The sequence below is a fragment of the Chrysoperla carnea genome, chromosome 2, assembly GCF_905475395.1.
Source record: "Chrysoperla carnea chromosome 2, inChrCarn1.1, whole genome shotgun sequence".
Taxonomy (NCBI): Eukaryota; Metazoa; Arthropoda; class Insecta; order Neuroptera; family Chrysopidae; genus Chrysoperla; species Chrysoperla carnea.
Window position 1 is genome coordinate 43,261,645 of NC_058338.1, and position 26,224 is coordinate 43,287,868.

Consider the following 26,224-nt stretch of genomic DNA (forward strand, 5'->3'; position numbering starts at 1 on the left):
AAAATAATGTTAAAATAGAAATTATCGAATCGTAAATTAAAAAATGATGTATAGTCTAATTTTCGAAATATATTTTAATATTTTATTTAAAAAAATTATTGAGTTTTATAATTGGTTTTTGTAACGATTATATTCTTTTAATCGTATAGCTTGAATATTGATGAATCCAGTGGCATCTTCGGGGTTGAAATCACCATGTTTATCCATTGATACAAGTTCTTCGTTATACAGTGATACTTTGGAAGAGCGACCCAAAATTTGAACTGAAAAATAAATAAAATCTCAATTTCTGGTTTGTATCATGCAAAAATAAGCCGTAGGCTGTTATTCTTCTATTGGTACAAGTACTGCAGGCGATTATGAAAGCAATTTAAATAAGACCTTTTAAAATACAAACCATTTCCCTTATAGAGTTGAACGATAACTTTTCCATTGACATTAACTTGTGATTCTATTAGACATTTTGAAGTGTACTCTGCTTCGGGAGAAAACCAAAATCCATTATAAACAAAATCAACCATTTTATCTCTCAAATACTGCTTTATGCGTAACACTTCTTTATCCAAACAAAATATTTCAAGGTCCGAGTGAGCTGTTTGTAAAATATGACCACCCGGAGTTTCATATACACCACGTGACTGAAAATAAAATATGTTTTGTCTTAATATGGATGTTGATCAAATTTGTTTTTATAACTTCAGGTGAAGAATTCTCACTGGATGTAGAATACTTTAGTAGTATGCAATATATGAACGTTTATAATTCCTAATTAAACAAAGAGGGAGATATAGTTTAGTGACGCGAGATTACATATAAAGCTTTATTTTGCTAAAAGGAGATGGGCAACAATCTTTGAATACTTTTAACTTCTTCGTTTTTTATCAATTTTAATTTTACTTGCAAATTTTGCTATGGTATCAAGTCTAGTTTTACATTTGATCTTTAATATGGCAAATTCGAAAACTGGCAACTATCGTATTGTAAAAAAGAAAATAAATGATGAGAAGATGTATATTACGTATAAGATTTAATTTCTAAGTCATAAAATTATTGTTAAAGTTTATATTATTACTCTATTTATTTTTAAAATAAACACGCGTGATTTTTAATTTAATTATTGGGAAGAAACTAACACAAAATCAATGTCATAATTTCTGTGCAAGTTTCTAAATAGGGTAAAGTCGGTAGTGAAAAATAAATTATGAAAAGGAGTAAAATACCTTCAATCCAATAAAACGATTTTCCACTATATCAATTCGTCCAATACCATATTCACCTCCAATTTTATTTAAAAGCAAAAGTATTTCCAACGGTTTGGTGACAACTAAATTATACACTGTGGATATGGATGTTGGTAATCCTTTTGAAAATTCGACAGTCAGGCGTAGTGGTGTATTAGTCGCTTCAATTGGAGATTTTGTCATTTGATATAAATTGATTGGAGGAATGTTTTCTGGATTTTCAAGTATTCCAGATTCATAACTTATATGCATAATATTTGCGTCCATACTCCATGGTTCTTTTGGTGTTACTGAAACAGGTATTCCATTTTCTTTTGCATACTTTAACAAATCTTGCCTGCCTCCAAAACGAGTTATAAATTCTTTTAGGCGCCATGGTGCTATGATCTGAAATTATTAGCATTAACATCGGATTTCTGGATTAAGGCCAATTCCAAAGCCAATATTAGATTGTACGTTTCGTTTATTAAGCACCTAATTGTGTTTCCTTAACATTCATCGTTTCATTATTATTTTCATTGCGTTGCCTAGCATCACACTTCTTTCAGTATTGAGTAGTATAAGTTACAGAGCACTTAATTTCTGACTTTGATACCTAATTACCACCTAGTTTTTTTAGAAGATATTTAAATATCTTTTGTTAGTTTCCTTGTAACAGTTCAGTGGGAATTTTAGTCTGTTTTTAATGAAAAGGTGAACTACCTGATTGTGTAGTTTGAATAACTCCTGTTCAAAGAGGGCGCACTAATTTATTAATTTACAAAATCTTTGATTGTGTGTGAATAATTTTAATATAGTTAGTTAATAATTGTTTTAATAAGTATCACGTGGGTTAAACATTTAAAAGTGTAAGTTACTTTCCGACATGTTTTTTAAGCCACGCCTCCATGTCAATTCCTAATGTAGTTAGTTACAGCAAACTATGTATATTAAAATTCCTTCATATCCTATTAAAACCGAGATGTACAGAGTACAGACTTGGAATTGTCCAGTGTAACGAGTGAATGTGTTATTTTAATAATTAAATTTTAAACTAATTTTTAAATACCTTAACCTCTGGCCAAAGAGCGTAACAGCTTAATTCAAATCTAACTTGATCGTTTCCTTTAGCTGTAGCACCATGGGAAATGTATTTAGCATTCACTTTTTTCGCACAAGCCACCAATCCTTTAGTAATGCAAGGTCGAGCAAGTGATGTTCCGAGTAAGTATCTAGTTTCATATATCAGACCCATTTGTACAGCTGGCCAAACAAAATTTTCTACAAAATCTTCATTCAATCCGTCGATAATAACCTATTATGAACAAAAAAAATTAAAAAGCAAACAAAGTTAAAACTAAGTGCCAAAATGAATCTTTGGTTTAACCTAGTATTTGTTGTAATTTTGTGGTATGTGTGATGTTATTTTGTTTTTAAAATGTGATACCTTGTTTTTTAACATCGGGAGGGATGTGCTAATCAACTAGAATTGTTTGATTTATTTGGATAAGAAAATTGAGGATCTACAAAGTAACAACTTTGTGCTGTGAATTTAATAAATGTTAGACAATGAAAGATTTTTCGATTCGAACGTCTTCTATTACCATTTTTTTCAAATTTAAATTTGCCACAGAACCTGTTCTAAGTGAATTTTTTCACAATCCGAATGAGTAATTTTATAGACACCTGTTTTACTTTGAGTCTCAGATTGAATCCATATTTACATCTTTGAAAAAAAAAAGTAATAAAGCATCAATCATCGTCCGTTCTCTCAAATTTGAGCCAATTCACTTTACAAATTACTGCAGGCGCTGGCTGTCTTTGAATTTGTAAAATTAGCGAACCAAAGTTTGTTTATGGGTTTTTTAGAGGTCATCCAAGTTTAAGAATATATCCATATTGCCAGACTTGAAAGTGGTCGGTTTGCTTTCAACACTTTTTAGGGGGACTCTACAATCTCTAAAGTCTTATCGCTTTATAAAAGTTTATATGCAATTCATATTACTAAGTTCGTAGAGAGATTTGCCAAAAAGAGATTTTCCACTCAAAAAAATGAACAGTATTTTCATTATACATCTAAAAGTGATCTGACTTTATCGTCGGTTAAAAACATTTTTACAACGACTGCGTTTCGAGTATAGTGATATTTTGTCCTCCTCATTAACTGTGCATCAATGTCAACAAATTCATTTTACAAATTTTTTTAAAAGTTTACCTGTGATGCACCAATTTTAAGGGCTTTTGTTCTTGCCGCATCGAAATCTTCTTCTTGGCCAATGTTGGCCATATAACAGATGACTTCATAGTTTTGGTCTAGTAACCATTTTAAAATACAACTTGTGTCCAATCCCCCAGAATATGCTAAAACAACTTTTTCACTCATTTTATTGCTGTATATAAGACAACTATTACTTATTTAAGAGTCAAAGATTTGTATTTAGAATGAACAAAAATTTGACTATGATTTTAACCTTTGGTTGAAGTTATCATTGGAGTGCTATCTTTAATGCTGATTAACTACAAAACAAATTATATTTTTTGTTTAACAATTAACATTTTTTTAAACAATAATTTGTTATCAATTTGAATAAATAACTTTTTGAGTAGTTTTCTTTACATAATTTTCTAAATTATATTTAGTGTGATCAAAAATCACGAGTATATTGTTATGTTTGTACTAAAGTCCAACATAATAGTGTCTCAAAACGATGCAACTGTTTTGATACTGAAACAAAAGTAAAAAAGACGAGGTGGACGATTAATAGAGTTATCGTTGGCAATATCATTTGTCTTTATATTTTTAGCTGACACAATGATTTTCTATTAAATGTAACGATTGGTTTGTTGACGTGTCCATTACGATCTACTACGCTTTCTAATTCACGTTCGTCGGGTATTTAGATTTCATAAACTAAGTGCGTTGGAAACAGGACAATATTTATTGGAATCGTCCAAGAATAGTATGCACCGCAGAAAACATTGTGTTGATTGCTGTTTTTGTAAGTTGGCACATTTGTATTGGCGTATGGGAAGGGATTTGCAATTAGGGATAGGTGTAGAGCGATGATCCATCCTCTAATGTAGTATGATTAGCATCTTGAAGCTTATAAAATTATGTTTTAAGATTTCGTTACGCGTCGACATAATGTTAAGCTTTTTTGATTTCAATTGTCAAAATTGCCCAGTGATCAGGACGTAACGAGGGTACGTAGTGGCAAATATTTAGATTGCGCCTCATACATATCGAGATTAACTTCGCTCGCCTTTGACTTTGGAGCCAATATTTTCCAATACTGAATCGAAATTTAAATAGCAAACCCAGACATACGAAATACGATCGCGTCATCAACACTTTCTATACATGGTATTTCAACAATTAACTCAGTCAGTTGTTTGTTTTCACTTGTTTATTGTATAAAAAGCATCATTACAACTATCTATGATTGACGAGTTTGTTAGATGGATTTGTAGACTTGCTCGGTGGACCAATCAGTCAATGGATGGCCAACTCTGGCAAGTTAGACTTGCGAGCGATCCGTAAAGTGAATGAATACGTCCAACGAATACATAACAACACATACCAGTTGATGGGCTTAGAAAATTTCAGGCACAAAGATTTCAGAGAATAAATTAAATCATCATACTATACATTTATTACAGTTGTGAGCTGATTTAGTTCTCTCCAAAAAATTAGGATGATGAACTAATCTAAGAGAAGTTTGGTATGTGTACCAAAGTTCGGCGAAAGCATCAATAAATCAATTGAAGTTCAGTTTTTTAAATTAAATTTTTATTTTTTCGTTGTTTTATTCAAAATTAAGGGATATGAAGACTTGACATGAAAATTAAATAAAATAAAAGCTAGAAAAAATTATTAAATTAAATGAAGTACTTATTCATCAAAGGTGAATTTTTAAACCTTTCTATGTTTTTATAAAAATAAACTGTCGTGAAAATCCAATCATCAGTGAATCGAGCTACTACAGCATTTTGACAGTGAATAGCTTGGGTCGTTAGAGCATGTTAAAGTAAGAAAAATAATGTAGAAAATTTTTCATATCAAATTTATTAATATAAAACGATCATATACAAGTAAAAAAATTTATATAAAAAAATGTTAAAAATATAAAATCAATTTTATGAGTAGGTAATCTAATAAAATTTCTTTAAGGACACAACGAAATATAATATTAATAATAATAATAATGTCAGAACAATAGAAAAATTAAATAATAATATATAATTCTAACGAATAAAAAACACTGTTGATAGAATTTGCAAATACAAACAATTGGATAATATTTATGGCTCCCAATTTATAACGAAATAATAATATAAATGTAACAAACCTTATGAGATCCAAAATAAATATGATAAAATTATATTTAAAAAAATAAAAAAATAGTAAAAAAAACTTAATTTATTCATCCCCCAGTTACCTTGGCAAGTTGTAGCATTATATAAAAAATAAATTAATAAAATACCTTAAAAAAACATGTCATTTTATACACAAACAATATTTAAATTTGTATTTAAAGATAATCGGGGAAGGTACGGTTACAGCCTTTATAATCCAAACAAATAAATATAAAAGCCAAGCCTGTTCGATGTACTAAACTCTTCGAATTACTAAAAAAATAAATTTTATAAATTGATATTTTAATTATTTGTAATTAATTCGAATTACAGGAAAGTAGGTATATTATACAAGCTCCATCGCTGCTTATATTGGCTCCTCGTATAATGATTATATTGGCTTCGCCTGCATAAATATTTCAAATTAATTGAAACTGCAAACTTGTGTATACAGAAAGATTTCTTAACCTGCTACATACTTGAGATTTGTTTCTCCTCATATTCTTCTGTCTCGTCTTTTGATCGTTCCAGCCTAATTCATTCCACCAAGAATCGAAGGAAAATGTCTTTTCAGTACACTATATAAAATAGGCTGTAGGTTTTTTAAGCGAGTTAAATTAGAGCAAATTAAATTTGGCTTGAATATATTTAAACAGAGGAAGTGTATTAGCACTTTCAAAGTGAGACCTATAAGGAATAAGCTTGGTAGTAATGACGTGGCAGGTTTGAAGAACTGCATTTCTGTGTACAAGGGGTAACAATTATTGTAGTTGTATCCTTTTTATATATGTATGTATACTTTTTGTATCTATATGAAAATGTAGTTTATCATCAACTTTTATTTATTATATATTTCTCATGCACATGTGAAAATAGTTTTGTTTAAGAAAATGCAATCATATTTTTATGCTTTAATTAGTATTACAATATGTTTGAAGATTTTCTAATAGGGAATATTCATGAAATTTAAATTTGGTTCAAATATTTTTTTTCCGTAACTTCATTGGCTGGACATTTGAACTAAACCATTTTTTAATTACTTAAAATTAATTAATAAAAGTACAAATCCAGTGAGAGAAATTCAAATTTTTAAAACGGACGTGACGTCATAGAATGTGCCTTGTCAGACTTGACATACTGTATGGTATTAATTACTTATATTTTTTTATGGTATTACCATGGATATATACTATAATTACTACATCCGTAGGTATTACACCTCTAGTAAACAATACATTGAACTGTCACCAACTGACAGCTCACATATTAATACATCATCAACAGAGATCGCCAATAGGACTGCGTTTAAACATCTCAAAATTATTCTCCATTTTAAATATTTTTTTACACTTAATTACAGCATTTTGAAACAGTATTTATAGTTTTATATAGCGGCGTAAACAATGAATTAAAAATATAAAAAAATACATGAATATTCCCTATTGTTTGAAAGATTTTCACCTTAATTTTCTTAGAATTGAGTTTTTCAATAATTTTTTATTTTTATTTCATTAAAATTGGCTTCAGCATATCTGCTATACAGCCTTTCGATAATTTAGAATCTAATTTAAAATTTTGAACTTATTAAATATAGTACAGTCTTATATCATAAATTGCTCATAGTATTGCTCATAGAGTATTTATTGTTATTACAACGGTAAAAGTAAGATATATTTTGCTAACTTTACCGCAAATTTTTCCCTGGCAATTTTACAAATATTGCTTTCAATAACAGTTACAAACATTCTGGAAACACTGCACATTTGAAAAATTATCAATATTAATCGCCGCCAAGATAATCGTTTAAAGAAGTCATACAAGAAGAAAAACTTGTGGCATCCATTACTTATATGAATATTAGCTTTAAGAAAATAAAAAGATTATAAAATCTATTTCTATATTCAGAAGTATTCATAGAATTTAAAATATCTAACAATAACCAAATTTTAGTAGTAATATTAAAATTAAATACTAAATATATTACATTCATTTTTAGCTACTAATATAAAGTGAAAATAATTATACTAATAAGAATACTGCATTCAACCTAAAAGTTCAAATTCCTATGGTGAATTCTCATTTTGAATATCGTACATTGTGAAGGAACCATATCTGTGTAAAAACCGAAATTTTAATGAAGAAAGAGTAATTTTGTGCCAGAAATATGATGAAGGGCAGAGGCAGAAAAATTTGTGTATCCTTAATGGATAAATTTTTACACGAAATAGGCTTTTGTCCTAAAGAAAAATTGGTTTATACCAAAAAAGTACTATTTAAAAAAAAAAATACTATTTACAGTATATATTTTGCATTTTAAAAAACAAATTCAAATTTACTTAAACAGTATAGAGAGTATCATGGCGTCTTGAATGACATCATTACTTGGCATATGATATAATAATTTTTGTATATGCAAGTTTACATGTTTTAGTATTTGTAAGCTTACATAGCTTTTCATATGGCGTGACGTAGTACCTACAAAGTAAATCTAATTGGAATTTGCTATCACGTGACCGGATGTATAATTTTAAAGAATTTATTTTTTTAAATAAAAATAACCCTTATATTTTTTTAAAATTAATTTTGTGTTTTGTTATCTACATGTCATGATTAATTCTCGAGAACTTTTATCCAATCAATTTATTCTTAGTGGACAAAAGCCTATTATATGCGGGCTGCTACTCTATGCGGGCTACTATTATATGCGGGATAAGTTTCTCAGTTAATTTTTCGACACAATCTTCGTACATCTTGATTGATTTCAAATATGATTACTAAAATTTTATACTTAGCAAATGTAATTAATATTAAAATTTCGGATCTTATTATGATGATTTATAGCCACGTTATAGGCAATAGTGAATTAAATATACCTTGGACAAAGTTATTTACTTTCAACAGAGCATTAATGTTTATTGAAAGAGAATTTTGTTCATGGAAGGGGATGGATGATGTTACACAAAGACTTATTTAATCAAAGACTGTGAGTTAATTCATGAAGTAGGAATTTGTCACTTTTAGTTCATTTAAATGAAAATTTCACATTAGTTTGTATTTCATTTGTTTCAGTCTTAATTTACAATAATATGAATGTTTAGAAGTTTACCTAATTTAATTCGTCATGGAAATAGAAATATTTTTAATGTATTATAAGGTTTGTCCAAATATGTTATACTTCTATATGGCAGTGGTGGGCTGACTTTGAATGAATTTTAGCAAAAGAGGTATGTTTCGAAGTGAAATGGACGGTGTACTGTATGTATGTTCCGAAGTGAGATGGATGATACTCATTGAGAGTATACATTTCTACCTGGAAGACTTGGAAGAAGCTCTGAAGAGTAAACATAACTTTGACGACAATATATTATTCACCTATCCTCCGAGAGATGTTGACCACAATGCGCATGCCTGTAAATTTGATAATTCTCTAGATAACAGTAGCAGATGCGCAGAACAGGTTTCGTCACTCGGAGGATAGAGAACACAAGACATTATGTGTCTCACTTTACCGGAACAGCTTCCACTTACAGGAACTGACCATATAGGAGTATAACATATTTGGGTTTATCCTTGATCGCTGTGCGAGCTTAATCTTACATTTACCTTAATCGAAATAATTCCATTCAAGGATATAAATGCATGTAAAGATAGTTTCTAAATATTAGGCTAATTTATATCATTAAACAAACATTTTTACATTATATTTTGTCTGTATTGTGTTCAATCCAAGTATGGGCTTTTAAATTTTCGAATTAAATTGGATTGTACCGCAAGAATGAATTGGATCCATATACACAGCACTTAAGATAGAAAAACTTGATTTTTACTACTATTTATGATTAATGTTCTTATAGGCGAGATTTGGCAGATTCCATTTGATTCTATTTTGTTCGAACATTTACTATGGATTTTTAAAATATGAGAAATGTGGCTGAGATACAACAAAACTAGAATGTAAAAATTTTTGTAAAAGACATGTACATGAGAAGCAAATGAAAACTTGTAACAACTTATGCAAACAATATGGATACCTACATATTTTTAGTAAAGAACTTTAAATATAAGAAATACTTTTTAATACAACATAATAATGGTAAATAGTAAAAACAAATGTAATAAACTATTAGAAATTTAGTAGGCAATAGCACAATAAAGGTCTAATCACTAATAGTTCTATACAGATTTGTTTTGATTTTTAAATACTGTAATAATACGAGATCTAATCATTGATGTAATAGTTGATTTTCAATGGATACACATAGCTAGTAAATATCTCCGTATTATAAAACAATGTACTATTGGTTAGTCGTGCATCCAGATGTTGGCCGAATCAAATTAAATCAAATCAAATGAAAATGTTGAGAAATCTAGAGCTAGTTGACTATAATAATCAGGCACCTGTACAATATAGCATGAAATATAGCCAAAGTTCTTCAAATACATTTAAACGAATCAATTATGATTGAAGTTAGAACACATTAGTTAGCTACAAGTGTAGAGCAAACGTTGCAAGGGAGTTTTGTACACAAGTATGTTGCCCTCGAATCTGGCTTTTGTAACTGTAGCTAGTAGAGAGTACAAGTACCTTCGATTAAAAGAATTTAAGCCTCATTTACAATAACATGAATGGTGAAACTTGAAGCGTTTTCTATGTCATATGTCAATGTAGCTTTTCTGATGAAATGAAATACAAATGCGAAATTGGCAGTTATTTGTAGACAAAATTCAAATTATATCTACAGAATCTTGATTCATGTTATTATAAACAATATTTGACAGATTCAATTTGATTCTATTCTTTACTAGAAATGCGAATGTATGGACGTTTAATTACATCCTTATTACATAATAAACAATAAATAATACAATACTTTTAATTTAAGTGATTATCGCTAAGTTTTTTCGAAAATAATAACACCAAATTATTATTCTGATAAACCTATCACAATAGTTTTAACATCACATACAAAATATTCTAACAAACTTGTTTACATGCTATCACTAATACTAAATTATTTATTAAATGCATATAAAACAATCGTTTTAATGAAAATAATAATTAAAATTTTTATTTACGATAGATTAAGCGAAATCAGATATATTGACGTTCCTGCTTTTCATTATGAAATTATTGAAAAAAATATTTAAAAAAATTTGGCACAATAATTATAAATCGTTTTATTTTCAAAAATTAATAGCAAAAAGCAAATTGATATATTGAATGAGTAGAATTATTAATACTTAAGTAAACAATTATTTGGATCCATTTTTCTTTTTTGATGTGTAACACTCCATTAAATATGGCAACCGTTCAATTCGGTTTAATATATGGAGAGTAGAGATAAGGAGAACCATCTCTGTATATAAAAAGTGTCCATCGAAAATAAGGGTGGCGCTGCTGTAGCAAAAGTGTAAGTTTTAAAAGAAGTGCTCAAAGTAATAAGAGTAAGATAAATATCTAAACAAGTTGTTCGAGAAGGATAAAGAATTTCACATCAAACACCTCCTGCTACACCAGAGCATTCTGGTCAATTTTGTAACTGTTATTTGCTGTTTTTAGATGGACACTTTTTTACTTTAACTCCTATTTAAGATAGTTTTCCTTATCTCTACCCTCCGTAGTTTAATATTAAGTTGTATAACTGCGATAAAAATGTAATAAATATTTTGTTAACAAGAATATAAAGAATAACAATTTAAATAAAAATGAATATTCAATGCCTTCAACTTCTTGGTAGATAAAATTAGTTAAATATTATAATTATTAAGTACTTCTGTTTTACATTTTAATATAAATAATGAATACATTTAAACCTGAAAATGGCAAGAATAAATATATTACCTACATCTTTTACACAAAAAAACTACTAGAACGATAGTTTTTATTTTTAGTATTCAAAGTGACCTTTTGTAATTTAAGAGCTGACGATGTGAACGAAATGTGAAAAATGTCACATCTTTTCATTATAATTTTGGAATGAATTAACATTTATATGTAGCATCATTTTTTTAAATTCAGATACTGCATTTATTATTAATTTAAAACTTTGTTCATATCATGAAACAAAGCAGTTTTTATTTTACCGTACTAGTGTGCAAAATATTTTAGTTCATAACCTTCATTGTATGTTACTGTACTGTATGTAATTAACAAATATTATACAAAATTCATAAAATGTCTTTCAAAATAATTTAAGATTGATTGTTTAGTTTCATTAAAATTAAAGTAGTTCGGCCGTCACGTGACTAGTCAAGTTGCCAAATAATTTATATTCATTGAATTTAAATCTAAGTTATGCAAAAAATTAATGAACACTGACAATGAAAATATTCGTATCACGGAAATGTAATAAAATGCTTTAAAAATATAGTAAAAGATGAAATTTATACGTCAATTTGAATAGTTAAGTGATTGAACCTGCTATGGTTATAAGATCTTCGGATAAAGTCGGATCGCTGCCCTTCCCACCCATGAAATGCCGCTATCGGTGACACTGGTGGCAGCATAACGTACCTATTACGAATTATTTTTTATTGATAAATAAAGTAATATTTCAAAAGATTATCCATGATAATTTCTTTGTAAAACTTAATTCATTCATGAAAAAAAAACCAAATGTCGATCATTTTGAAAGTTTTTCGAGAAGAATTTGAACATTCCCGCGATTTCCTATTCTGGCCAAAGCTTCAATCAGCTGTTACCAGTAGTGCAGCAGTGCAACGTAATGTCTGGCATCCGCTTCCAAAACGTCAAAAACTAAAGTTTTTTTATTTTTTTATTTTTGGAAAGCGCCGTAACGTAATGTTTTTTTGCATAAACAATCTGTGATAAGTTTTCTTCATGATGAAAACTTTTTTGAAGCTGAATATTAATGTGAGTTCTTCCATAAGGTACTGTGTTAAAAATAACAATGAAATAATTCACAAGTTTCTCCCGCAAGAGGAGCAAAAACTGTGATCAAGGGCCGAACTACTTTAAATGAAATTTGGAATACATAGCTTGTGTTGCCAAATAGACACCAGTATTATTCAGTTAACTGTTTAACAATTATTATCTTTTTAACATTGTTATATACGTATTGTACTGATCAGTATATTGGTATCTATTTTTGAAAATGAGCATAAAATTTGATAATCGTTGTGTAAGCTTTATAACTTAAAAGCATTTATTATCAAAACTTTTAATCTCATTATGTGAACTTAGCATAACGTTCCTTTCTTTAATTACATAATGCTTTGAAATAAATTTAACTTTCATTATTTAATTGGTGTACAAACAAGCCTGGTAACTTTTAACTTGGAATAGAAAATACGTATTTATATAGATTAGAAATGATTTTACTGTTTTTTTGTATTCTTAATATTATTCTATATGTTATGGCTAATAGTACAAAATACAGATCGTACGTTCTTCAAAAATAGGTATGAGATAAATATTAATGAAGTTTTTGGAAGATACCTTATAGTACGAAGATCGAAAGCGTTGTTTATTTGTTATAAAATTCGATACAACGTGACTCAATTATGCGGGGAGACAATCTTCTGAATTTGTTGAATTTTAGCATTACATATTTTATGAATTACAATTATATATTGAGCGAGGACTAAATCGTTTAGCCGATCTTCAGACATTTTCGATATAAGAAATGTTTTGAGACGTCACAAGGTTAAAAAGGAGCTTTCATTCGTCGCTGTTATCACAGGCAAAACTGCCTAAACGCGAAGCATTTAGTTGACATTCGGAAACGCATCTTTATTGAAAATATCCGTCCGGCAATGCGTTTTCGCCAAGTTATACTTCGTCGGCACGGGTGTCACGGGAAGCATCGTGCAAAGTTGAATATTCTAGTTTAAAAAGTCGAGCAGAATTTGCATCAAAATTTTTCATTTTATTGAGAAAGAGACAAGCTAAATTTATAGAATATTGCGATGATTCGAAAATTCATCTATAATCTTCAACTGAATCAGTCTGTATGTCCAAGCGTTTATTCTGTTATGACGCGAACCTTGCCTTCTGCAATTCTATGTTGTATTCATTGCAGATATCGCTCATGGTTTTGAAAATTTTCCTGAACTCTTCTCCAGCGTTTCCTCTTCTTTCAATCAAAATCTGTTTCTCAGCATCAGTTCAATATCCTCAGCTAGTTCTATAGCCTCGCCAAGGTACAGGTTTTCTGTTTGTTGGTTGAAGTAAACTTAAAAACAAAATCAAAGAATGTATCGAGCTCAAAATATGCAAGGATATCTGACTAGTCAGAGGAAATGAGTTTCATACATGAGTGAATATACAGGACTATATTGTTCATTCAAAATTTATGTTGACAGATTCTCAATAGGAGGGGTTTGACTCCTATAACCCCATCCAGTGCGCACGGACCTGAGATTTAATAAATACATTTTTAATTTTTATGTCATTTCACAGATTACAAGTTGGTAATCATGCAAGCAATCTTTTAGTATGTGTCAGCAGAATCTGTCTCCAATATCGCGATTTAACCAAAATGCTTTGAATATTTTAGATCTTAATCTTTTTTTAATGTATCTATGTACTGGGGTATTAGTCTTAACATATAGAAAAGGAGTATTATTAAATATTGTACACTAAAGAACTTACAGTAACATGAAAAAATAGTTACAAAATTTGAAAAAAGTGAACATTCGTTAATCACAGCTCATAAGTATACACTTATCGTTTAATTGTAATAATATTTTATTATTCAATAAAGAAAAGCTTAGGAACAATATTATTATAATTAAATTACAATTTAAAAAATATAATCTTGACAAAAAACTGTCATACATGAGAAATAATTATTCATTGAGAGAATAATTAAAAAAAATATATATTTTGATTTATATAAAAAAAAAAAAAAATATCTCAGATATTTGTGATAATAAGGAATTTTTAAAATGCCTTTTGTCATGGTTAACTTGCTTTCAATAATGTGATTCTGAATATTTGAGCTCATAATATTAATATTTTCGTTTAATTCTAATATAATTTCTAAAACGTATATAAAGTACTTATAATCTATTTATAAATTACATGCTAAATGATAATACTTTGTTGGTAAATTGGTAACAAGCGTCCTGAAATTCATTTTCAATTGATACTTTTAAAATATTTAAGCATTTTTAGCATCATTTTAAAATAATTACAATTTAACTTCTTGTACTTGGAACAAAAAGCTACCTACTTGTTGTTATTACATTCGTTGTGGGTGTCATAGGTGTGCAAGTTACTGATGCACTTGTACTAATACTATTTATAGAAATTGGTGTCGTTACTGATTGTACAATAATGGTTGAATTATTATTATTATTAATATTAATATTGTTATTATTATTATTACTATTGCTCGTTGTGTCACCACTGTTATTGTTTTTATTATTCGTCGTACTATTATTATTATTTGTTACAATAGCAGAAGTATTTTTTTTATTGGAACTTGTTGTTGAATTCGTTGCATTTGCAGCAGCATTCTTTTGAGCAATATGTGTTTGATAATGTTTCGCTAAATGTGCTTTTTGTCGAAAACTTTTACCACATAAACTACATGCAAATGGTTTCTCTCCAGTATGTGTACGTATATGAACATTCACTGAGTATTTATCTTTAAAACCTTTGGAACATATACTACAGTAATGTAAGGAGCGTTCTTTACGAACACCATTACTAGTGGATGTTGCTGTTTGAACATTTGTTTGCATATTATTATTATTATTTGTATTTTGTTTTGTTGAACTATTACTATTTGTACGTTTGTACTTTTTTGTTGTTGGTTTGGAACTTGTTACAACAGCGGTAGTTATTGTTGATAAATTTGTTGTGGGTGGTGATGGATTAATATTTGTTGTTTGGATAATTGTTGCACCCGACGATGTTGTTGTAACGGGTGCAATAATCTCAGTATTATTACCACCGCCAAGACTTTGTAAATCACTTGCATTCACATAAATATTATTTGCATCAACAATTGCTACCCTATCTAATTGGCAGTATTGTTGTACAGACTCCACTACTTCATTTGCAATATGTTTTAGCTTTTCATAATCTTCAACTGGATAGGAGGTTGTATCTAATTGTGATAATAATAAATCATCCATACTTTGTGTACTCGATTCTGGATGATGAATCATTTGATTGCTGTTATCAAATAATATAATGTTATTGTTACTTAATTGTAAAGTCATCATTTGATGATCGTTTGTGGTAGCAGAGGGTGGTAATTCTTCAGTTTTTGATGGTGGAGTAGATAATGCTCGCCTTAATTCACTATGTGATTCACTATGAGGTAAAGTTTTCTTTTGATATCGAAGAAATGTTTTACCTTGTAATGCAGAACGTAATAACGATTCAGCTGTATTTCCACTAGAATTATTACTATTCGTATTATTATTGTTACTATTACTATTATTGTTATTATTATCGTTATTGTTATTCGTATTATTATTATCAGTTTTCCAATCGTTATTGTTATTATTATTGAAGTTATCATGTGCTTCTAACATCGGTGTATCAATCATTAACGCATTCGTAATTTCATCTTTTGTATCTGCATAACCACTATCATCGTAAGTGAATGTTTCAGATTTGATTAAACCGTCCGTTGTTAATTGTACCGTATTGTGAGGACTTAATGTTTGTTGGTCATAATTATTGTTATAACCATTTGGAATTATGTTTAATATCGAATCAATGTCTAATTGAGGTTGTGGTATATGTTCCATTGGACTGGGTGCAGGTAATGATCCATCATGATCATCTTTAACAATTGATTGGTGTGATAATAAAGTTGTTGGTGGGCGATACCAATGTGTTTGTTCCACGCCATTTAATACAGTTAATGTGTATATATGTCCATCGGTGTTATTATTTAATAATTTAGGATTGTTATTGTTATTGGCAGTATCACATGAACTTCCACTGTTAGCATTGTTTATATTATTCGTTACAATGGTGTCAGTGGTATCTTGACTCCAACAATACTTATTTAAGTCTTCTAATATTGCTGTTTCTAGGCGTACAGTTTCTTTATCACAATTCCAAAATAATGGATCGTATGATGTGGAAATTGATGATGAATTTAAGGTTGAATTAGTTACATCTAGCGTTGTACTATTTAGTGTTTGATGATCCTGGTCAATTATTAATGTGTTGTTATTCGGTTCGATTTTTGGATCACCATTGTCGTCTTCTAAATATACATTCACTGCACGCATTTGTTTTGTAAATGATTGGAATGATTGATTATTATCCGGGGCTATTACGAAATCAAAAAAATCGGTTTTAGATATATCTTCAGTACGGAAAGTTTCTGTTATATCCATAATGCTGATAAATTCAAATAGAATTGTGGAGACTTTTAAAAAAGCTGTAGGTAGCGTTTACTGATGCTGTCTTTGATTTTGGGAATCTGAAACAAAAAATTATTAAATTAGGAGTGCTGAATTAAAAAATACTAAATTAAAAATTTAAAGAGACCCCCGTCACGACATCTGTTAATAAATAATAGTTGTATTTTCATAAATACCTTTTATATATACTATAGTGATTAGGGTTTGCTAATGGTGTCTATTTGTGTTTCTCTCTGTGGCATCGTAAGTCCTAAACGTAGAGGTTAAATAATTTAAAAGTGATGGCTGGTCTTTGGAAGTATGTATAAGGACTTCTGATAAGATGTTTTATTAAGCTAAGGAAGCAAACTAAACCTAGCCATGTTTGTTTACCGTCATAATCTCAAATTATTTTAAATTTTGATTGTATTCCTTAGATGCAATCATGCTATTGGCTGCCTATGATATGATGGAAATCAAACATGGCTTCGTTTGGTTGCCGCTTTCCGCTACATGTCGTGTAAATGGAGCCTAGCTCTAAGTTTCAGTTTGGTAAGTTTAAACATCTATTGTAAACATAGGATATGTTGCCACCTTTTATCGAAAAAAATATAGTAGGTATCTTTTTTGGAAGGGGGACGTAAAAAAATTTTGTTAGTTTGGATTTAATAATAAATTACCTCCTGCTACTGACCAATGCATTCGTTGGACTACTACATATTGCCTAAATTAGCATACACAATTTTAATGTTAGACACCTCCCAGTTGCTTCCACTAGGCCTGTGACAGTTACAAAATCTCCCAGAAATATTTCAGTGAGCTGAAGTGATTGAGATTTTGGGCATAAGGGCACAATTGTACATAGAGAAAAAACAGCGAAAAATGTGAAGCCTCAATTTCCGTATACTGTATTTTTCAAAAGTAAACAGTTTATTTACCAAAAATATAGTAGAATTTTATATCAAATAATATGGTTGGCAACTCTAATTGCATGGAACATTTCCAGTAACTTACTTCAACTTCACAGGCAACTATAAATTCACTGATATTAGTATGATTTGTGTTCCTCATATCTCGGATTCCTATTCCTATTATTGAAATATATTCTCCAACAGTGCCACTAATGTTTGCAATAATCCCAGAAACATTTTGGCATGATTGCTTACATTTCTTGCAAATAGCAGAGTTGTACAAATTAGGTTTTCTAAAGCTTCAAACCTCAGTATTCTCTCTCTTAATGACAAAAATAGTGGCACATTGTGGCTAATCGTCATGGTAGTGGCTTTAACAATGACTCGACAACTGGCTCAAATGACGCATAGAGTGTGAGTGGTGTGAAAACTATGCACAGCACCATTGTTTCTGATGAGAGTCAATTTGACGGTTGATAGTTGATTTTTGCTCAGTGCGTTTTGCCATTTCACCATAAATTGATATACCTACGTCAACAAAACGTTTAAAAAGTAATAAACTACAAACATAAGAACACATGGAAGTCAACATTTTCCGAGTTATTGCCGCTGTATGATGCAGCTATTCGATTCAAACGTCGAAAATTGGACTTATGATGTATTCGTTCAATTTTATTTAAAAAAATTATGTTATTAAAATAATTTTGGATTGAGAAAAACATAATTTAGAAACATCTTATTTTGTATTTACAATGTCTGACGAAGTAAACAGATTGTTATGTCCAAGTTCGAATATAGGGTACTTTTTATCTCGATGCATATTCAAAAGTATTCAAGAGTTCTTTGTCGTAATTCGTTTGGTGTCTTGATATGTTTTATCATAATGCTTCATGTACAATAAGATTTTCAGAAATATAGGCATACACGGGTTATATTCTGCATAATAATTACCGTTTTGTAGATAATAATAATTATATTGCCAAAATTATGACTTTTAATAATATAAATAATAATAATTAAAATAATTTATGGTATTATTTAAAAAATTGTAAACAAGTATTGTACGATTTTGATGTATATTAAAAGCATATGTTTAGCCCAAATTGTTAATAATCCAGCTCTGCAACAAGAAACAACAACAAGATATCTAATAATTTTTTCTATCTTTTTCTATTCAATTATAATACAACTACAAAAATAGTCGCTTATAAGCTGAATATTATAAATTTATTATTTTATTTCATAAATTGTAAAATAATTTTTTTCGATAAATTAATTGAAATAGATTTAAAAGCAAATAACCTCACATATCTCACTTCAGGTAGGTACCTGAAGTATTACCTTCTAATAAATAAATAATACTATGAGTAAGAAAGAGTTAAAAAACATAGTCCATTATTATTAAAACACACGATGCATGTAAGAGTAATGAGAAATCTAACTGGGTCAAAAAGAGAAATGTATTTTTTATAATATACATGTATAGAATGTGTACGAATACAATTATTACAGATAATATTGCTTCTGATTACCTATTACTTATAATCGAAAGAAAAAATGTATCTAGCTATAGTGTATATACAGCCACATTTTTATGCTATAAAGGTTTAGGTATACATATATTTTTCCACGCATTGGCTAAAAGAATACCAATGTCTCATTACAGGTATATCTATCTATTGGCTAAATACTGAGTGTACCTACCATTCATTGTTTTACATGAAAAGAGAACAAAATTGATTTTTGTTTTTTAGGGAAGACCATTGTTCTTATCTGTACAATTCAGTAGTAATGAAAGCATTGATCAATCATGGCAGAATGGATTCACGTAGTTTTTTAGAATAATTCAGTTTAGAAAAAGGAGAAACTGTACACTTGCTATGTGTCTTTGCTGGATTATCATATGTATATTAATTGTCCAAAAAAGTGCAGTTCGATAAGAAAATCTATGGTGCATAAGGAGAGGCTGAAATTTCAAATTTTTTGAATTTAAAACATTAAAGAGAAGAAATTATACTTCAAATAGTTGATTGCGGAAAGGCTTCATTCCTAGAAGATCATTTCTAAATCATATTTGCACATTTAGGAACATAAAAGAATAATAACTATCTATACAAGCAACTTGTTAACCATGTTGGTGCATGCCAACCCCGTCTTTCTATATTTACCAATAAAGAAAACCCCTTAAATATGTCTAGAAGAATCCAGTTTAAACAGAAAGTTCTTGAAAGTTCCAGTTGAAAGTTTTTGATTTTGTTTACAGCATACGTCAACTATCGTATAACTTCAAGTAAAACTAATAGATTGAGAGATATAAACTACAATAAACTAGGGGTTTGAATTGAGCCAAGTTAATACATTTAAACTATTTTGTCTCTTACATTAAATTTTCTCTTCCTACTGGTATTCTTGGAGTATGATGGCGTTTTATTAACGGCTGTATAATAATATATACCACAATGAGTTCTGGCTTGTTCCCATGCAAGGAGACCAAATGTTTACACACAGACCCAAGAATAGCCCTTGATTATACACCACAAGGTTCTAAAAAACGAAGCCGTAATAATAGATACGAGGCAAGAAAACGAGGTTAATAATAGATACGAGGCAAGAATGTACAGGCCATCTAGAGAGAACATTCTTTTCTTATCTCACCAACCGAAAATAATAATGAAGAGAAATAACAAATGGCTTGTAACCACGCGAACACATCAAAAATACACCCTAATACAACGAGCCATATTTAAGAAGAAAAACTTTGGTACTAATAGAGATGAAATGAAGTTTAAAAAACATAGGTGTCGTTGTACGATAAGGTTTTATGCTGCTGTTGGAGTTGTAGGTCTTAATGCTAGTTGTCGAAAGAATCAAACAAATTTTGTTTCTCGAAAAGAGTGGGAACAAGTTATTCGAGATAAAGCGAGAATGTAAAGTAGGCGTATAGTATATTCATCCAATTTTGCCATGCCTCTTTTCATCACCTTAGTATGCCTAGATTATTATTATAGAACTACAAGCCATTAGTGTAAGGCAATTAGGAGTTTATACAAACGTAGAACCAAGAAAAGATCGATAATGGATTGCTAAGTGTTTACCATGATAAGATGGAGCGTATATCTAATTACAAGAAAAAGGAAGGGTGACCAACCAAGAAAATCCCTATTTATGGTTATAGAGCATAAAGTATCTATCTAATTGATAATTGAATTTTTGTTGGAAGAAAGGTAAATCTACAATTTGCGGAACCTTTGATTTGTTTCAAATAAAATTAAAGAATATTAATAAAATACTATTAAAAGATCAAAAATTTTTAAAAAATAAATGATAATGTATAATATTTTTTTAAATCGTATTCTATTCATTTGTATCTTAAATATAATATTTCTACATACCTACACACTAAAAGTTGTTGGTTGCTGGCTATGGAGGGTGGTATTATACGTCACGAGTGACCTACATACCAATTGTGCGCTGAAGCTGATCGCAGGTATATAATCTCCCATATAACAAAATATACTAACATTACACGTACATGTATATAGACACACACATTTACACACAAAGATGGAAGATATACACTATACATTATATGTATTTTATATATGTCGGAAGCATACATAGATTTAAGGAAGCAAGAATACGGCTAGGCATTTGAAAAACATAGATTTAAGGAAGCAAGAATACGGCTAGGCATTTGAAAAATGTAGTCAAGCAAATTAACAAGCCTTATGTATTTGAATTCACCAATAATCAACGACCACATTTCTAGGGTTTTCTTTAATGAATAACTGTAAATTTAGTTTTCCCCGTCACATTATGATTACTGTTCTGACTGGCAGGTCATTGTATCAATCCCTAAGTTTTAATCCTTACGTGTGCACCACTAATCATTCAGGTTTACTTTAGCGAACTGTCAGTAAACCACGATTAATTTAGGACTTCCTTACTGCTGTCGCAGTCAGAAGAAATAGGTGATGATAATCTTTTATTTACGACACTGTCTAGGTCAGTGTTCCAAAAGTAGGCAATATTGACCCCCAGAATGAAGATTGAGTGGGGAAAAAACAAGTGAATTCAATATCTTTGGGGAACAAAAAATGTTGTCGTGAGTTGAAGATCACCACGATGGGTTCCTCCAAAGGATCACACATAACAAGGGGTCTGCGGATAGCAAAAGTTTGGAAACTACTGATCCAAGTCTTGCTATGAACGAACTGCACACTTTGATTAGACATTTTATGACGACATCTCCGAATTGAAATCTGTACAAAGTGAGCTTCTTTGAATGAGTGAAAGTGAAAATGCTCACGTAGATTGTCTTCAATGTCAATGTAAGAGGATGCCATCATACATTCCTTTCGTGTGTTGAATTCGCATTCGGTTGTCCAACTAACAGCTATGAAAGACGATCATATAAACTGAATCCCTATTCCCATATTGATGAACAAATAGACAGACATAAATATATAAAAAAAATTTTCGATTTGTATACAATAAATTTACAAATTTCACTTTATTTTTGATTAGAAATTAAACAAGAGGCTTCTTAGTATATGTCTAGTCAAATAACTATTTGCCAAAATTTCTTTACACCTTTCAGGATACAGTGAAATTTAAATTAAAGGCTTCCTTTAGTTTAAAAATTGATCACAGTGTATCCTGCATTGTAAGTAAGCCATAATAAGGTGCTAATTATATCCTAATGAATGAAAAGAAGATAGTGCAGGTATTTATATTTATATTAAGCTGCGTAATTGAAAATGATAACGCGAACAAGTATAAGAACTCTTTTCTTCAGTGCCACTAAAATTCGAATTTTTTTATTAGTTAAAATTAACTTCCCAATATTGGCCAATCAGTATAACCCTTCTTAGAACATGAAACAACATCGTTACTTAACTTCATGCTAATAATTAAGGCTAAATTTATAGAAAAAAACAGATGTTTTCTTTCGAAGATCATATTTCAAAGAGTAGTTTTTATTGGAGACTTTACTCTCCTATCAAAATATTTGCGGTGAATAATTAAGAAGAGCCTCATTTGGTATAAACAATTTCTGATTAAGAGATATAACTATATAATGGCTCGGTGACAAGTTTTAATACACGGGCAGCTAAGTACTGTTTTAAATAATATCTTAGATTTGATAAATGGACAAATATTATTTTGATAATCGTAGCGGCATGAAACCCAACGCTGAATGAAAACCGACGTGATTTTCTCGAACATAAGGAAATTATTGACAGATGTTTAGATACTTAATTGATTTGCTATAAGAAGATATAATAAAGCCGCAGAGAATTTTTATCGAGATTTGAGAGACACTATTCTCACCGACATCTTCCCTAAAGAAGTTGATGGTCGCATATTTATATACGGCGATAATGACACAGAGGTGTATTTCAGGCATGGGCGAGTTATTTTAAGTCGAAATTACCATTATTATAACTTTATTGCGTATCGGTATACGTTTCGTCTACCTATCTCAGTTTCTCTAATAGTAATGAAAAAAATGTTATCTCTCTGCCTTACTGGTATTTTTGGTTGTCACTGGTTAGGGTATCACTGCCTTACTCGTGTTATTACAGAAGCCTGAGTGACTACTCTAACCCACGTTTGCCCATGCCTGGATATTTCAACGAACTGAAGATTTTGATTACCCCAGAACAATGTTCCATTTTTAACTTGCCCAGTATAGGAAGTTATTATATTGTATTGTATTGGGTCCGATTTTCGAAATCGAAATTTTTAACATATTTTTACGTTTCATGGTTAGGACGATCTTTTAACACCAATTTGGAGATGTATGTGCGTGTGTGTGTGTGTGTACGTACGTTCATTCGTGGTCATTTTGTTCGTAATCGATATCGCGCGAACAAAAAGTGATATCGACTTTGTTAAGGTGACGATCAAAGCGTATTAACAGTAATATGAACCGAAAGGAATGATATTATAAAATTCGGTCGAGTCGAGCGAGTTTTTTAAAAAATTTTTTCCTGATCGATTTCGCGCGAACCCAAAATGATATCGACTTCGTTGAGGTGTCGATCGAAGCGTACTAACGGTGTAACTATTTATTATGCTGAGAAGTTATTCTGGACCTCAAGGGTCGCACCAGACCCTATCCATTGCTTTCTATAACGTATTTTATAACGTATTTTGTCTCACCAATTAATTAACTGAAACGAGTAGCCTTTTTTCAAGGTATATTGATGCAAATGAGTGGTGTACATTATGGCAAAATCGGTCTATAGTAGAAAAGTGTACTTTAGAAGCAATTAATCTGTCACGAAGAAATTTAGGAAGGAAATTTGAAACAGTCACATCATTTAGTAGGTTTCCTACTTATTATTAAGGAATTTTCGGCGTAGGAAAAATGTTTTCAGACTTCATAAACAATATTTCAGGTTATTTTATTTAAATTGAGATGAAAATGCATGTTTTATCACAAAGTAGTAAATTTGAATTGGTATTTTATATATATATATGTATATATATATATATATATATATATATATATATATATATATATATATATATATATATATATAATGTTATGAATATCTATAATGCATTTATAGCCATTTATACAGAAGGGGGCAATAGAACATATAGCTGCAATCTCCATATTATGTATGCTACAGGTAATAAACGTATATAAATAAAAATATATTATAAATAAAATCTTACTTGTTATGTTTTTTTATACTGATTATTTTATTTGAACACCTGCCAACATAATAACCAATACATTATATGTAAAAGGTAAAACTTGTTGCCATTTAATGCTATATTTTTGTTGTATATTATTTGATTCGTATTATTGGCAATCATACTCAATTAAATTTACTACTTATGTGTTATTTGAGTACCTATTAAACGATATCAGAATCAAAGATTTAAAATATTCGATGTTAATTATAAACTAGTCTCTAATATCTGCAGCTTCGTATGCGTGAAATAAGGGCACATACTAATAATTTTTAATGGCCCTATTCCAAATGATGGTCTGCTTAGCGGTTTCGCATTGAAAAGACAACACATTATCAAAGAATAAAGATAATTTTCGTATTTATATAATTATGAATTCCCGCAGGCAAGGTAAATTTCTATAGTTAAGGTAGTACGACAACTAAGGCAATTTTAGATTTAGGGTTGAAATTCTCTGTGCCTTATTTTCAACTTTGATGATGAATTTTGTTATAACTTCATGAATGTAGACGAAAAATATATATAAATTTTCGATATCTGCCTTGGTTTTCGAAATATCGAATACTAAATAATTAAACAAAATTTTCAATTTTCCATACTTTGAAAATTACTCCAGATATCGAAAAATTGTATTCTTACTTTTCGTTTTATATTGTCAAGTTATAACATAATTCACCATCAAAATTGAAGAAAAAAAATTTTTTTTAATTTGTGTCCCCACTACCGTTCTTGCTCATACATCTTTAATTAGTCAGACACAACCGGTTTTTTTTTCAATAATTTATTAAAGTTTTACTTCAATTTAAATAGATTTTTTTAAATTTCCATCGACTAGTTTTGGATAAATCTATGAAAACATATAATCCATCTACCATTTTACCGTAAAACCAATGTTAAATATGCTTACTTTTGAAGCCATTTATTTATTTAAAAAATCGGGCAAATAATTAGCCCAACTTCATAAAAAAATCATGCTTTTTATTTAAAATTGCCTTGGTGCTCGTACATCCAAAAAGGTAGTTTTTGTTCGTTTCTAAAATCTAAAACCATTTCTTTTTGAAAGTTTATCAAGATCGGTTCACCGATTATGATGTAAAAATGTAAATAAGTATAAAGTTGCAATTTCCAAACTTTCAAGGAATAGTATGAAACATAATGGTAGCAAATTTGATGAGCGTAAGAGACGGGCATGGCTCTTTGAATATCCTATTTTGAGAAATATAAGATGCTGTGCTTTGGGCTTTATTTTTTTGAGTATTTTTTTTTAATCAAGTATTGTTTGATATGGTAATTTTGTTTGGTCAATAGAATAATACTCTTGCATTACTAAAAGTTTGAGCCTTATTTAAATTAGTAAAATTTGCATTTTTATTACATTTTCAGAATTCTAAAGATGCCCGCATCGACATCCTTCATCCGTATCGGCTATTCCTACTTTGGGGTTATTGAAGTTCAAGACTGTCCCCAAAACTGTTTCCTTTCATTTGGGCTTAATTAAAATGGATAAAGTTTCATTTTATTCCACTGTTCCCCATTTCTTTGTTGAGACAAACTTAACAAAAGTTTTGCCAAGTTTCCAGATGAGATAAAATGGTTAAGTTATCGAGCACAATAGCTCTCTATGTCTATAGTGGCTACGTAAGCTATTGTGGTTACATATCCTTACTGTTCAGGACACTTCGGAAAGGT

At 29.7% G+C, this 26,224-nt stretch overlaps 2 protein-coding genes across 2 annotated transcripts; both read right to left on the reverse strand.

The window, feature by feature from the left end:
• Nucleotides 1-76: 76 nt before the first annotated feature.
• LOC123291675 (argininosuccinate synthase) lies at nucleotides 77-3,694 on the reverse strand. Its single transcript, XM_044872041.1, has 5 exons — nucleotides 3,436-3,694; nucleotides 2,290-2,535; nucleotides 1,221-1,628; nucleotides 398-638; nucleotides 77-263 (listed from the first exon to the last, which is right to left on the reverse strand). Exons 1-5 carry the CDS (start codon nucleotides 3,601-3,603, stop codon nucleotides 106-108), a joined length of 1,221 nt encoding a protein of 406 aa, XP_044727976.1. The 5' UTR covers nucleotides 3,604-3,694; the 3' UTR covers nucleotides 77-105.
• Nucleotides 3,695-14,765: 11,071 nt separating this feature from the next.
• Nucleotides 14,766-16,907, reverse strand: LOC123292706 (putative uncharacterized protein DDB_G0291812). The gene is made up of 2 exons (XM_044873420.1): nucleotides 15,026-16,907; nucleotides 14,766-14,863 (listed from the first exon to the last, which is right to left on the reverse strand). The coding sequence occupies exons 1-2, from the start codon at nucleotides 16,905-16,907 to the stop codon at nucleotides 14,766-14,768; spliced, it is 1,980 nt and encodes a 659-aa protein (XP_044729355.1).
• Between the last annotated feature and the right edge of the window lie 9,317 nt (nucleotides 16,908-26,224).